This window comes from Trachypithecus francoisi, unplaced genomic scaffold (genome assembly GCF_009764315.1).
Source record: "Trachypithecus francoisi isolate TF-2019V2 unplaced genomic scaffold, Tfra_2.0 Lachesis_group3, whole genome shotgun sequence".
NCBI classification, from domain to species: Eukaryota; Metazoa; Chordata; class Mammalia; order Primates; family Cercopithecidae; genus Trachypithecus; species Trachypithecus francoisi.
In genome coordinates, this window is record NW_022681468.1 from 85,262,787 (window position 1) to 85,277,617 (window position 14,831).

A 14,831-nucleotide genomic window follows, 5' to 3' on the forward strand; every position below is an offset into this window, starting at 1 on the left:
TGGCATATCTTGTTGTGTTTATGAGTCTGACAGGCAAATATATCTGAAGCAGATCTCATACGCTGATCTGTGAGGGAGATAAGCCCCTTGTTTTGCTTGACTGGAAACAAGCAGGTGACAGGGATACTCTATCTAGAAATAAAAAGAAGGGCTGTGAGATGAAAATGTGATGGAGGCCTGTGTTAGTGAAACCTGGCTTGCCACAATAGTACCTGGCACATACCCATTGTTCAATGTAGAAACTATTACAGTAGAAACTACTACACACTGGACAACTGTTCTGAGTGTATTACATGTTACTGCATTTAATACTAAATGGAAAATACAGTACTACGGTGCTTTAGGGAAATGATTTCCTGTGTTAGACGTATCTATCATCTATCTATCAATCATTTTTGCCTGAGGCTTGCCTTCTCACTGACCTATGGATGTGTAAACTGGGCTTGTGAGGAGGCTTGTATTTCTTACTTGGTAGGAAGGGGAACAGGATCGAAAGGAGACAGAGACTGAGAAGAAGAATGAATGTCCATGTTAAGGCTACTTGGGCTTCCATGCTGAAAATACCAGAAAGGGCCAACTCGTGAGGGTAATTGAACTCACAGGGCACACTTCCTCTTTCCCCATTTCTCCACTAAGTTTGAGATATTCCTCCATCTCATGAGTTGGGAGCTATGCAATAGCCATCCTGTTCCTACCAATTCCAGCTAACCTGCTTTCGTATTTGTCCTCAGCAGTTTTTAAGAGAAGCAACACATTGTAGGGGTTACTTAGATGGAAAGACAATTGGTAAGGCAGGCAGAAGGAAAGCCAGGAAGTCCTGCAAGAGCCAAGTAATCACTCCAGGCATTTATTTTAATATCTGGCACCTTTCGCCCTCTCCAAGCACACTGCTTTTTAATACCTCAACACAAGGCAGCTGGAAGGATATAAAAGCTCAAAGAAGAGCAGTAGTGTCCCTGAGGCCACACAGGGCTCAGTGTGAAAAAATAGGAACCTAATGGAGATAGGCTCCATTCTGCCTGATCTCCATTTAGCCTGGACATGTTATGGGTGGCTGATAATAGGTACTGGGAATGGGGTGGTTATGGTAAGTGTAGGAACATAATTGATCCACATCATTTTGGTTTCTAACTTTCTTTCCTTTTAAATGCTGGGAACTGGCTCATTTTCTCAACTACAGTGGATAAGGTGGGAGGGGGTTATTGGAATTTTAGCCCATGTCTGGGGGTGTGGCTGGCAACTGACAGAATGGCTAGGGACCCTAATTCCAGAATAAAATACTGCATTCAACACTTATCCTTCCCATTCCCTATTCCACCACTTCCTGTGCCAGATAGCTTCGAGGCAACCAGGAGAAATAAAATCCAGAATGGCTGAAGGAGGGTAAAATGGGCATTTTATTACACACAGTAGCATAAATGGGACAAGAATAAAATCTGGAGCATCTCTGTACCAATTCTCCAATTAAAAGCTACTCAACCTAAATATCTTTTTCTCAGTCCTGAGTGAGAAATGGGATCTCATGTAAAGGAAACCTGGGGTCCAGTCCAGTCCTATTGAATGCTATTTAGTCTCAGTAAAGTAATGTCGGAGGGCCAAAGCCATTTGGGAGGTCTCCCTGGGGATAGAGACGTCATCCTAAATAGGTCCATCAGAAAAGCCAGGAATCTCTCAGGCCCATAAGGCAATAAATGCCATGAAGGCAAACCCAGCGGCTACACAGCTCCACTTAGCTAGAGGGGCCTCAGGACTAGCTAGCTCCCGTGGAAGAATTTCTAGGAAGGTGACATACAGGAAGGTGCCAGCTGCCACACCCTCTAACACAGCCTGGGCTAAGCCCCGCCCTCCTTCAGAGTCCCTTTCAGTCACAGCCAGCCCCACGGCTAGGCCCAGGGGGCACATGAGAGCTAATAATAGTATGGAGAACACTGCCCATCGTGACCTGGTACCTAACTGCACTAGCCGCATTCCTACACCAAACACCACAAGCCCCTTATGAGCCAGGACAGCAAGGCAGAGCTGCACGGTAGCTGCTACTGTCGGTTGCAGCCCCACAGCTAGCCCTTCAAACACTGAATGAAAGGAGAGTGAGAGCAAGAGGATAAGGGCTCGGAGGGGACTCTTTGAGGGTGAGGGTAAATGTCCATGGCTGTGGAGTTCGAAGATATGAGCCCCACCCCATTCTTCCTCCTGCACTGTTGATCCTCTAGCAGCCCCAGGACAGCACTGCAATGCCAGCGACTCCAAAAAGAAGACAAAAAAGAAGCCCAGGGAGATGATGAGCTCTCCATAGGGATACTCCATCTAGAAACAAAAATAAGGACTGTGAGATGAAAAGGAAGGGTAGGGAATGCATTGGATGGACATGGAATTGGGAGATTGAAGAGAATGAGAAAATGTGGTAACAGAACACAAGAAAGGGTAGGGAATGAAGCCAAGAGTAGACATGGACGTGTAACAAGAATGCCAGAGTGTGCTGGACACAGTGGCTCACGCCTGTAATCCTAGCACTTTGGGAGACTGAGGTGGGCGGATCACTTGTGGTCAGGAGATTGAGACCAGCCTGGCCAACATGATGAAACCCCGTCTCTACTAAAAACATAAAAACTAGCCAGGCATGGTGGCACGTGCCTGTAATCCCAGCTACTCAGGAGGCTGAGGCAGGAGAATCACTAGAACTCAGAAGGCGGAGGTTGCAGTGAGCCGAGATTGTGTTACTGCATTCCAGTCTGGGTGACAGAGAGGTTTCATCTCAACAAACAAATGAAAAACAACAACAACAAAAGACTGCCAGAGGGACTAAGGGACACAATCTCAAAAGAGTTAAAAATACGGGGAAAATGATGTGAGGTATATCAGAGGATCCAGGGAAAGAATGAAAGAGTAAAACAAGAGCTTTCCCTGGGGCTCTATAAACTCAAAAGGATTGGGTTTGCTCCTCTTTTCCTCTACAATGTCTGAGCTAGGGAGCAGAAGGGATTCTTGGTACTCCTCAGGTATTCCTCTCAAAAGGGTTTGGGTATGAAAGGCCTCTTTGGTTCTCCTCATCCCCCAGATAGGGGATGGTGGGAGGTACTTACATGAGCCGAATCAACATCACCAGAAGAATTTCTCTCACTTGCTGATCTGTTCTAAGGAGAAAGCAGCAGAAATTGAAGTGGGATGGAGCAGCGCAGCTTCCTGTCCCATCCCTTCAGCAATTCTGTTTTCCTTAAAGCCTAATCTTACTTGCTTTCACCATCCCACACAAGATCTGTCATTTTCCCTGTTGTTCCACCCATGTCCTTGGCTCCGTCACTTTCCCACTCTCTTTCCTTTGTCCTGTTTATCCTTTTGGCCTCATAGACCTGCGGCTTGAAATCTCTGCTCTCACCTGCACCGTGAACTTCTGAATCTGTGATTCAATTTCCTCCAGGGCTTCAGCAGTCATATGCATGAACCCTGCTCCCAGGAAAACACCAGCAGAAATACAGCCCAGGAGTCTGAGGACTCGCCGGTGATGACCTAATAAAAAGCAGAAGTTAAACCCACTTGGCACTGAGGAGACAGACAAAGGTGAGTAAAGAGCAGCAGGCAGCACTCAATATCCCAAGGTTGGGGGTGGTGAGAGAATCAGAGCAAGGTGTCAGGACAGGGTTGAGGTGAGACTCAGGCTATGGAACAAAGATGGGGTAGGGCTATACCTCTGGCTGCATCAATCTGGAACCATTTGAAGCAGATGGGAGTAAGGCCACAGCCCAGAGTGAGAGCCAACAGGGCAAACAGGCAGCCAAGTTTTATTCCTAGTAGTTGCTCCATCTCTGGGGTGTAGGGTAAGTCCAGAAGTCAGAATGACAAGGGAGCTGTAATCTTTGGAGCAGGAGTGGTATCTTAGGTGGTCAACACTGGAGTGTCCACTCTCGTGAGTTTCAGGAGGCTGTTGGTATCTTCTTTCTGAGTTGCTTCTGCTTGTGCAGCATTGCAGAGCTGACAGATCCTGCTCCAGCTTCTAGCCCTCCCGCTGCATGGAGGCCCCTCCCTTGGTTCACGCCTTCCTGAGCTTGGAAACCAGAAACTCCAGACTCCTGCCAGGCACAGCCCAGTGGCGTCTTCTCCTCTTCAATGGCATGACTAATCCAAGAGCTATGGATAGTCTTAGTTCATGTGCTTGGGGTTGGTCTAATCCAAAATAGAAAAGTCTATGGTAGCTGCTTCCCAGCTATTTTGTACTGGGGACAATCTGGTCCAGTCTCACTCTGGACATTTGATCTAAGCCTTCCATACCTTCTCCACCCCATCCCAAGTCTTACAGGTTGCAATGCTGATACTTGAACCACTCGCTTTCAGAGGAGATTTGGGGCCACCTGGAGGTAAAGAGGTGGGGCTGACAGGTGGTGCTGGTGCTACTCTGTGGGAACTAGTACATGAGGGAACTACCCTTTCCTGTAACCCCAGAAAAATAGCTGCAGGCATGGAAATGTCTAGTGGTAAGTTGATTTGTTTTTTTTCTTTCTCTTTTGATTGGGACCAGTGTTGAGAGGAATGTGTTGAGATTTCTGGTATTACATTTATACTGTTACAACTTCTGACTGTGCCTGTTTCCTGGTAAGAACTGGAAAAAAAGACATTTAAGTTTTAAGACAAACGAAGCTGCTCTAGCCCTGAAACAGCAAGGCCTAGGGGAAAACAGAAATTAACTGAGTAAATGGGAGGATTCTACCTGGATATAGAGGGGTGGGGGTAGAAGATTCAGTTCTGATGGGAATCACTCTTGATGGAAATGTGTGGGGCATTTCCCATACATACTCTAGGGTAGCTGAGTGACCCTGGGAAAGATAGAAGGGAAGGCGGTAGTGAAAGAGGCCAGGCAGCTGCTGATTACTCTATTCAGGTGGCCCACATAACAACCCTGAGACCTGTTGAGCCAGTTCTCAGAGCTCTGGAGGCAGCTTTCCTAGCTACTCCAGATTATCTTCCTAGGGAAGTCCTGGCCTCTGGTAGAAGCAGTATTCTTGCAGTGTTACTGGTCCCGCTGTTTGTTCTTGTGATCCAACAATGAGACGCAGACAGACTGGGAAAGAAGGGAGTTTATTTCTGCAACTGATTACAGGGAGGTCGAAGTAGCACATCAGACTAACTCAAAGTTACAAGCTTTTCTTTAGCGTTTATATACAATTCAAGCTCTGTGACTACCTGCAGGAATGTTTCCTAATTAATCTAAACTAGGGGTCTGCAGATAGTTTTTTTTTTTTTTTTTAGAAACAAAGCAATAAATGATTTGATTTAGAAATAAAACCATTCCCATTATTGCAGCATTATCATCAGTCATTGAATGCTAAAGCTGTTTATGCTTCTTTTTCCCTGGGATGTCTGAACCTGGCAACTTTTCTTCCTATTCTTCTATGTTCTTAGCAAACCCACATCGAGGGTGTCTGTTCGCGTTTGAAATTCATCAGCATCAGAAAGAGCAAACATGTTGGCAGTATCTAGAAAACCATCAACATGAGCATGGGGCAGTTCATTTCGCTTTGCAGCTGATCCCACCATAGTGAGTACTTGCAGATATTTCTTAATCTTAAGTTGGTCCTGGTATGGGTTGTATGTGCAGGAATGCTTTATCACTCAACTAGATCTGAGGTAGAGAAAGTACAGGTGGGGCTTTAACGGGCTTGCTTTTTTTTGTATTCCAGCCTTCGTACTCAGGCACCAGGTTCCCCCAATTCATTATACATTTTTCTTGCTTCTGCTTTTATGTTTAACTTGTACATTCATCATTATAGCAAAGGGCTTATAGAAATCTGGTTTTTCTACTTCTGCTTTAATGATCAGTGTACACATTCATCATTACAGCGAAGAGCTTATGGAGATCTGAACTGCCACAATAGGAGAGGGCGAGCTTGAGATTTGTGTGGGAAGCTTGGCACCAAAAATCTGAGGAAGCTCTTCATTACAGGATAGACCAGGATAATTAACTATACCTTTTACATTATTTTTTTTAAAGAGAGGAGGTCTTGCTCTGTCACCTAGGCTGGAGTGCAGTGGTACAATCACAGCTCACTGCAGCCTTAACACCTGGGCTCAAATGATCCTCTTGCCTCAGCTTCCTGAGTGACTGGAAATGCAGGCACATGCCACTGTGCCCAGCTTCTACACTTTTTAAGAATAACAAAATCCACTTCCATTCTTTAAAAATTTATTATTAAAAATCTCAAACAAACACGGACATATGGGGATACCAGCATTCCCCTCCTGGATACCAGGTAGTGGCAGCCCTGGCAGGCAAGATAGAAGAAAATACTTGTTAGACATCCTTGTCAACTCTCAGAGGGATCTTGAGCAGTGGATGGAGGAAACGCAGATGGAGTAAGCACAGGTAAAAGATCTCCCCAGGAGCTGACACGGGCACAACGATACAAATCCCTATGGAAATGAGACGTTAATGTGGGCTGCAGGTTCTTGCCACATCCCACTAATTGTGGTCACACTCCCTATACCTGCCATGCCGGTGGGCTGTGATCACAGCATGCTGCATATGCCCATCTGGACAGCACAAGTGACAATGCACATGGCGAGGTCGTTTAAGGACAGGCTGAGTGATACGGGGCCAGCGATTAGCCTCCTCTGGAGACCCCCGAGCAAGGATCACCATAGAGAACTTTTCTTCCTTTGGTTTCTTGTTCTAAGATAAGGAACATACAGACTGTTTAGAAGAAAAAGATACGGGAAAAAAGTTTGTAAAGCCCCTTCTTCCCCATTCCTGCAGTCCTTTTTTACAATGTTTAGGCCGGGCGCGGTGGCTCAAGCCTGTAATCCCAGCACTTTGGGAGGCCGAGACGGGCGGATCACAAGGTCAGGAGATCGAGACCATCCTGGCTAACACGGTGAAACCCCGTCTCTACTAAAAATACAAAAACTAGCCGGGCGAGGTGGCAGGCGCCTGTAGTCCCAGCTACTCGGGAGGCTGAGGCAGGAGAATGGCGTAAACCCGGGTGGCGGAGCTTGCAGTGAGCTGAGATCTGGCCACTGCACTCTAGTCCGGGCGACAGAGCGAGACTCTGCCTCAAAAAAAAAAAAAAAAAAAAAAAAAAAAAAAAAACAATGTTTAAATCATATACATGTAGGCCCTAAAGTCGCTAGGCTATTCTATGAATTATCCAATTCCTCCTAACTCTGACTCTTTTTCTTCCTGTTTCTTCCAGGATGTTTGCTTCCTGCTGCAATATCCCCAGGTACCTACCCAGCTGAAGGGGATGGGATGGTACGCCTGTGAGAAGCTACAGGCCAGCGGCCTAGAGGTTGTCAACTGGGGACAAGGGAGTTCATGGGGACACTGTGAACACATAAAAAAATGAGGTAAGACAAAAGAGCCATCAATCACAAAACTTAAAAACTAAGAATAATAGAGTCAAAAGGGGCCAGGGAGAATGGAGGACAGGAACGGTGGGTAGGAAGAGCCAGGAGAATCATTAGATAGGAACTGGATAGGAACACAAAGTAGTGAAGAGTGGCTTAGCTTTACCATCTTACTTTTCCTGGCCACACCTGAGTTCAGATCTGTGTGGTGGGACAGGTAGAAGTAATATTTACCGGGGCAAAGACAAAACCAGGTCGAGGGTCCAAAGGTGACTTCTCTTTTCCCTGAAATCAAAGGAAATAAAAGAAATAAAGCTGGGCCAGGCGTCTATTTTCATAACTCAATCTCTGCAGTCAGTAAACTGAGGACTCCTTTAACATTCAATTCTAAAAACTATTAACTATGTCCTTTGCGTTAAGCTGGCTGCATCTTTAATACTCCAGACAAATAACTTCCTCTTTGCTGCAGGAGAAAGGCAAGAACTTGGCACATAGTACGGTGCTCTCCCTTGTCAGCAACCTCCACTCTCAAAAAAATCCCACTCCAGGACAATTAAATGTATGATTATACACTGGCTCATACTCTCCCCCAGTGACAAGGTTCTTGGCTCAGCAATGCCCCAGATTAGGACTCCGCAAACTTTCTTTTAAAGGGCCAGAGAGTAGGCAAAATCTGTCTCTGTCCCAACTACTCAACTCTGCTGTTTGTAGTGTGAAAGCAGTCACAGACAACAGAGGCACAAATCAGCATGGCTTACATAAAAACAGGTGGCAGGTCGGATTTGACCCACAGGCTCTCATTTGCCAACCACTGCTCTGTATCATAATGACTTTATATGCCCAGTTTCCTGAGAGTCACCCTTGTCAATATATGACCGTCTCTTTAGTTTTTAAGAGACTAACAGTAATTAGTGACATACGTGTTGGGGAGGGAGGGAAGAAGAAGCCTGACCTTAAGGACCAGATCCCTGGCATCCATGAGAAGTCTGTGCCCAGCTTTTGTTCCATTCTCCACCAGTACCTGTTCATAAAAGGGAAAAATACGCAGAAGACTTAAATGACATGAAAGTGTAAATGTCAGTAGCTCTGTAAAAGCATCATAGATGGAGAAGGGGTCCTAAGAAGAAATACACATTATATATCAGGATGGAGACCCTCAAAGAGGGATAAAGAAACCCATAAAGGAGAAAAATGGTGAAGAACGAAGACAATGAGAGGAGCAAAGGCATGAAATCCATGAAGCTGCTTTAAGACTTAAGGAGAAAAAGGAATTTTAACTCACCAGGAAATGACCTGTCTTACGCCATAAGGTTTGAACTACCTCAGTGCGGTCAGCCCTGCTGGGCAGTTCACTTAAGGAAAAGGCTGATACTACTACATCAAACTGCACCTGAGGACGAAGACAAAGAACATGACACACTCAACATCTCTGCATCCCAAGAATATAATAAAGTCCTAGCCGATAAATTTCTTTTATCTTCTGACACTCAGTGCTGGGCTGCAAAGCTCAAGCCATAGTTTTCCATCTGCTACATTCCACATTTAGAATATTCTAAACACTGCCACTTGCCTTGGGTGATACAGGTAGAAACTGTCTGAAAAAGACACCTGGAATATAAGGCTCCCCAGATTCTGAACCACCTGTGGAGAAAAGAAGAGGCAACTTTGAGTGTGTAGGAAGTTAGGTATAAACTGAAGAGATATCCAGATAAGAAACATGGCCTGAAGAATAGGGAAAGTATCTATCAAAAAGGGCAGGGATGAGCCAGATATGGTGGTGCATGCCTGTAATCCCAGCTACCCCAGAGGATGAAGTGGGAGGATGGTCTGAGGCCAGGAGTTTGAGACCAGCCTGGGTAACAGGTTCTAATTAAAAAAAAAAAAAAAAAACCGGCAGGGAGAATATTAGGCCTCTTGTCCTTTGAATCTTACCCAACCCATCTTCAGTCCAGCAGAAACCTCTAATACCACCCTTTGCTTGACCATAACTTTAAAAGTAAACCAGATTCATCTTAATTTTTACCCTCTTCTCTACTTCCCAGTAAAACACTTTTACTAGTACCCCTTTGCTTTCTTAACTCCCTCAACTTTGGAAGTGCTCTTGTACTCACCTTTGAGTAGTTTTTCTGCCAAAGCCAACATGTCAGTTGATTTGTCCACACACACATATTCACGTAGGCTCTGGCCCCAAATACTGTTAGCAGCCCTAAGATGGCAAAATTATTATAAATCACCAATTCCCATGACCAAGAGTCATCTCTACAAGAGACCCATTTACACCCAACCCCACCCTGGGAAAAGAGAGTGTTATGTTAAAATAGTTGTATAGTTAGTAATAAAATAACTAATAGTGTTATTTTCTTGTTTTATTTACAACTCCTTTAAAAAAAAAGGTAGACTCAGCTGGGCGCAGTGGCTCATGCTTGTAATCCCAGCACTTTGGGAGGTGGAGGCAGGTGGATCACAAGGTCAGGAGTTTGAGACCAGCCTAGCCAATATGGTGAAACCCTGTCTCTACTAAAAATACAAAAATTAGCTGGGTGTGGTGGCCGGCACCTGTAGTCCCAGCTACTTGGAAGGGTGAGGCAAGAGAATCACTTGAACCTGGGAGTGGAGGCTGCAGTGAGCCGAGATCATGTCACTGCACTCCAGCCTGGGCGACAGAGCGAGACACCATCTCCAAAAAGAGAAAAAAAAAGGTAGACTCAAAATATTATTTGTAGGCAAAAAAACTTTGATTGATAATTCCTTTTCTTTTTAATTTTTCTAAACATGTGCCTTTTTTTCACTTGACATTTCTTTAAGTTCTGGCCCCAATCCATATACCTTCTTCTGCCTTGCCTAATCCGATGGAAGAAACATTATAGATTCCCAACTTGCCTATTCTCCCTCTGGTTTTCCAGTCTCTTAATTTTGGAGTGGGGTAAGTATGGCTTTCTAGAGCTAAAATTGACCAAGACAAGGCCGAAGAAAGTTACTCACCAGGTGACAGAACCAGTACCCGAGCCAAAGTCCATCAAAGTTTGTGGCTGAAATGCTGGATTTCGAGCCCGGATCTGAAGAAATATACAACATCCCACAGCAGAGTAATTAGATACTTATTTAGGACCTTGATAAATATGAATTAGGAGCCTATCACAGAGGATGTGAGATGTGAATGCCTTTTGAGATTCAATATAAATACCTTATGGGATAAGAATCTCTTAAAATAGTGATTCTAAACCTTTCTTGGGTCACCGAAAGCTTTCACAGGATAAAGAGAACGTCTTTATTTTGTATTTTTTTAAGAGATGAGGTCTCACTCTGTCACCAGGCTGGAGTACAGTGGAGATCACAGCTCACTGCAGCCTCAAACTGGCTCAAGCAATCCTCCTGCCTCATCCTCCCAAACAGCTGGGACTGCAGGCAGGAGCCCACCATGCCCAGCGGAGATCCTCTTTAAAAAAAAAAATGCATATGCAATGTCCCAAGAATCCCCATCCTAGAAAACTACTTTATTAATAGGGAACTGATGGTCAAAAAGTTCAGGTTGGAAGTTAAGGGACTTTCACCTCATGGAATGCTCTGGAGACTGCTGCAAAGCCACCATCCAGTCTTGCTGCCATATACACCAGGCTCAGTCCCTCAGTGTAGCTGCCATTGAAATCAGAGAGTCATACATACTAGTAAATAACCTTAATCCCATAGTTACCTTCTAGATTTAGAAAATGTCATCTTGGAAAGGGCTCTTCCAGCTCAGCCCTTTCACTCCCCAATACCAAAGGGTCCTGGGGAACCTTACAAACACTAAATCTTCAAACTTCAGTGTTCGAAACTTTGAACTTTAACTTTTTCAAATACTAAATTGATCCTTTTTTTTTTTTTTTTTTCTTTTTTGAGACGGAGTCTTGCTCTGCCACCCAGGCTGGAGTGCAGTGGCCGGCTCTCAGCTCACTGCAAGCTCCGCCTCCCGGGTTCACGCCATTCTCCTGTCTCAGCCTCCCGAGTAGCTGGGACTACAGGCGCCCGCCTTGTCGCCCGGCTAGTTTTTTGTATTTTTTTTTTAGTAGAGACGGGGTTTCACCAGGATGGTCTTGATCTCCTGACCTCGTGATCCGCCCATCTCGGCCTCCCAAAGTGCTGGGATTACAGGCTTGAGCCACCGTACCCGGCCCTCTAAATTGATCCTTTTAAGGTCAGGCGATGTAAAAAAAAAAATACTAAATTGATTGTGTAATTGTACTCCCCTACTCTCTTTCTAAAGTCTGCCTTTTCTTTCTTGTGCACCTCTTCTAGGCCCCCTTACCTCAGCTCTTGCCAATGATAGGTAGTTTTACGTAGTGCATGTAGCACTGCTCCACGAAGTTTCTCCTCTGTCTGAGATAAGTCTGTGGTGAGAACAAGGACTGGAAGTCAGGACCTAGGGAGAACAGGGCTCAAATCCAATATCTGAATATACTGCCCACCCAGTCCTCCCTGATTCCACCTAAGAAAGTTTTAAAGCTCAAGAGAGACAACAAACCTAGAGAAAAGTTTCAGGCAAGAATTAACAGTAACTACTACCACTAATAGATTGTTTCAAATAGCATTTTGCTTCTAAGAATGGTTTATTCAGCTTAATCAATCCTGTCCCACAGGTTTTACATTAAAGGAAAGTGTGATAAAAATTTAAAGGGTAAGCCGGGCGTGGTGGCTCACATCTGTAAGCTCAGCACTTTGGGAGGCTGAGGCAGGTGGATCACAAGGTCAGGAGTTCAAGAACAGAACAGCCTGACCAACATGGTGAAACCCTCTCTGTACTAAAAATACAAAAATTAGCCAGGCGTGGTGGCGTGCACCTGTAGTCCCAGCTATTTGGGAAGCTGAAGCAGGAGAATCACTTGAAACCAGGAGGCAGAGGTTGTGGTAAGCTGAGATCGTGCCACTGCACTATATAGCCTGGGCAACAGAGCAAGACTCTGTCTCAAAAAAAAAAAAAAAAATTAAAGGGTAGGCCAAGGGCACTATTTTTTGGATTTCTTCACTTCTCCAAAATTTAAGGTTTTGATGATCTCCACTTTTCCTATGGAGAAGAAAGAAATTTGAAAATCTAGGTCTCATGACTGTTCAGTTCAGTACTATTTAGCAAGTATCTACTGATCACCTACTATGAGCCAGGTACTGTGAGGTGTGCAGGGAATGCAAGATGAATAAATGGTAATGTTAAGGAGCTCACAATCATGAAACTAACTTGATGAATTATATTTACCCTCTTATCCCAGAAGAGGGTTTCAGTACTGGGTAGAGGTCATCCAGGAACTTTATTTTACCTGAATAAAAACTTAGAAGGTCCTAATCCAGTGGACTTGCAGGAAAAAAACAAGTATCTAGATTTTAACAGTATATTGGTGGCCAGGCACGTTGGTTCACGCCTGTAATCCCAGCACTTTGGGAGGCCGAGGCGGGTGGATCACCTGCGGTCAGGAGTTCAAGACTAGCTTGGCCACCATGATGAAACCCTGTCTCTACTAAAAATACAAAAGTTAGCCGGGTGTGGTGGTGCACGCCTGTAATCCCAGCTACTGAAGAGGCTGAGGCAGGAGAATCACTTAAACCTGGGAGGCGGAGGTTGCAGTGAGTCGAGATCGAGCCATTGCACTTCAGCCTGGGTGCCAGATCAAGACTCTGTCTCAAAGCAAAAACAAAAAACAAAACAGGCCGGGCGCGGTGGCTCAAGCCTGTAATCCCAGCACTTTGGGAGGCCGAGACGGGCGGATCACGAGGTCAGGAGATCGAGACCATCCTGGCTAACATGGTGAAACCCCGTCTCTACTAAAAAATACAAAAAACTAGCCGGGCGAGGTGGCGGGCGCCTGTAGTCCCAGCTACTCGGGAGGCTGAGGCAGGAGAATGGCCTAAACCCAGGAGGCGGAGCTTGCAGTGATCTCAGCCACTGCACTCCAGCCTGGGCGGCAGAGCGAGACTCCGTCTCAAAAAACAAACAAAAACAAACAAACAAACAAACAAACAAAAAACAGTATATTGGGACATTCTAACCTTTACCTAAGCAATCTCTAGAATAATCTACTTTCTTTTAGTAAGGCATCATTGTAACAACTGCTGCTCTGGTTAGAAAGTCAAATAAGAGACTTCAGTACCTGTTCGAGAGACTGTAAAATTATTTCTTACTCTTCATTTCTAACCGATATTCCAATCTGGCCTACTTTTTAATTATTCGTAAGTCCTACCTGGGTTTTCCAGGAATTTCTTCTCAAGATGCCTAGCCCGTCTTTGCAACTCCTCTGGCTCTACAGGCAAATGTCTGCTCCAGAGATAATTGGTCAGTGTTTGCACCTGATTCTCCATAGTGGGAGAATTTTCTGTGGGCCAAAGATGAAAAGCGGAATCACTTGCATGCAGGTCCAGTCCCGTTTCTTCTCCCTTTCCAGCCGTTACTCACCAAGTAGCAGTAACTGGGCACCGTTAGCCAGTGCCTGTGGCAGCCGCACGTGTGGTAGGTTTAGGATGCCAGGGTGCTGGCGATGAGGCCTTTTCTGCAGGAAATCGGACTTGTTATCTATCTGGGTCACTCCAGGTACTAGTGCGGCGAACGCCTGCAGGCAGAGAAAGAAAGGTTGATTTCCTGGCAGAAAGGAAAGTTGCTGGCGCTCGCTAGGGTGGGGGCTGCCAGGAGCGCTCCTCCTCCGCGCGGAGATGTCTCTGCAGATCCAGAGTCTCTCCGTGAGCCGGCAATGTAGGCACTCACCCGGGCCTGGGGAGCTACTCCGAGGCCGGGGAACCATCTTCCTAATGTCACCAGACACTTCAGTGACCCCGCCATGGCTCCGGAGGCGAACCGGAAACGGAAATGTAGGTGCCTGTGACCCTCAGTCACAACGCCGCAAGTAGCAGCCTTCGCAGAACGTACCCCGACAGTTTCAGCCAACCAGAAGAGCGAGTGTTTCCCAGCAGCCAATAAGCAATGGTTATATAAATATCTTGAGGCGGAAACCGTGTTTGGGCCGACTTGGAGGCTGCGTTGGGCCTGGTCACCGGCGCCAGAAATCAAGAGGGTGGGGCGGGACGGGGGCAGGATGGAGTTGGGTGTGAGCGCGCCATTGACCGGCAAAGACTGTTTCTGGGAGTACTGACTTCCTGTGTTCTTTGCATTCCTGCATTCCTCCGCGGAGAACTCTGAGTCTTGGGTTGTTTCCCTGTGTGAAAAAGGGAGACTGCAGTAACGGAAAGAAGAGAAGAGAAACATCATATTTAAGAGACTGAAGATAACAGAAATTAATAGTTAAATAATTATTGAATAGTTAATAGTTTGATAAATATTAAACCTAGTTAATAGGTTTATTTTATTTTATTTTTTTACATTTGTTAATTTCTCTTCAAATGAGACCAGTCTTCTTAGTAAGCTAACATAACACTTACTGAGAACACCTACGTGCGTGCTAGGTACTTCCGGGAAAAGGACTGAAACCCACTTCACAGAAAACTTGGTTCTGACGGGGACCCTCCTGAGTCTGCTGCTAGAT

General features: G+C 45.5%; 2 protein-coding genes and 1 long non-coding RNA gene across 4 annotated transcripts; 1 reads left to right on the forward strand and 2 right to left on the reverse strand.

Annotated features, from left to right (window-relative positions):
* Positions 1-1,379: 1,379 nt before the first annotated feature.
* Positions 1,380-4,033, reverse strand: SLC39A2 (solute carrier family 39 member 2). Of its 2 annotated transcripts, none has more exons than XM_033188718.1 (4): positions 3,684-4,033; positions 3,374-3,504; positions 3,081-3,126; positions 1,380-2,304 (listed from the first exon to the last, which is right to left on the reverse strand). In XM_033188718.1, the coding sequence occupies exons 1-3, from the start codon at positions 3,796-3,798 to the stop codon at positions 3,115-3,117; spliced, it is 258 nt and encodes an 85-aa protein (XP_033044609.1). In that variant the 5' UTR covers positions 3,799-4,033; the 3' UTR covers positions 1,380-2,304; positions 3,081-3,114. The 2 variants fall into 2 exon arrangements, with proteins under 2 accessions (XP_033044609.1, XP_033044608.1); XM_033188717.1 differs by having other exon boundaries at positions 3,081-3,131; positions 3,684-3,955.
* On the forward strand, positions 4,034-7,376 carry LOC117070069. Its single transcript, XR_004431760.1, has 3 exons — positions 4,034-4,466; positions 5,392-5,527; positions 7,179-7,376. It is a non-coding gene; the product is annotated as an uncharacterized LOC117070069 (long non-coding RNA).
* METTL17 (methyltransferase like 17) lies at positions 6,156-14,321 on the reverse strand. The gene is made up of 14 exons (XM_033188716.1): positions 14,057-14,321; positions 13,751-13,904; positions 13,539-13,670; positions 11,618-11,699; positions 10,884-10,965; positions 10,315-10,388; positions 9,444-9,538; positions 8,903-8,973; positions 8,615-8,722; positions 8,285-8,353; positions 7,567-7,617; positions 7,217-7,309; positions 6,474-6,658; positions 6,156-6,399 (listed from the first exon to the last, which is right to left on the reverse strand). Exons 1-14 carry the CDS (start codon positions 14,129-14,131, stop codon positions 6,294-6,296), a joined length of 1,377 nt encoding a protein of 458 aa, XP_033044607.1. The 5' UTR covers positions 14,132-14,321; the 3' UTR covers positions 6,156-6,293.
* Between the last annotated feature and the right edge of the window lie 510 nt (positions 14,322-14,831).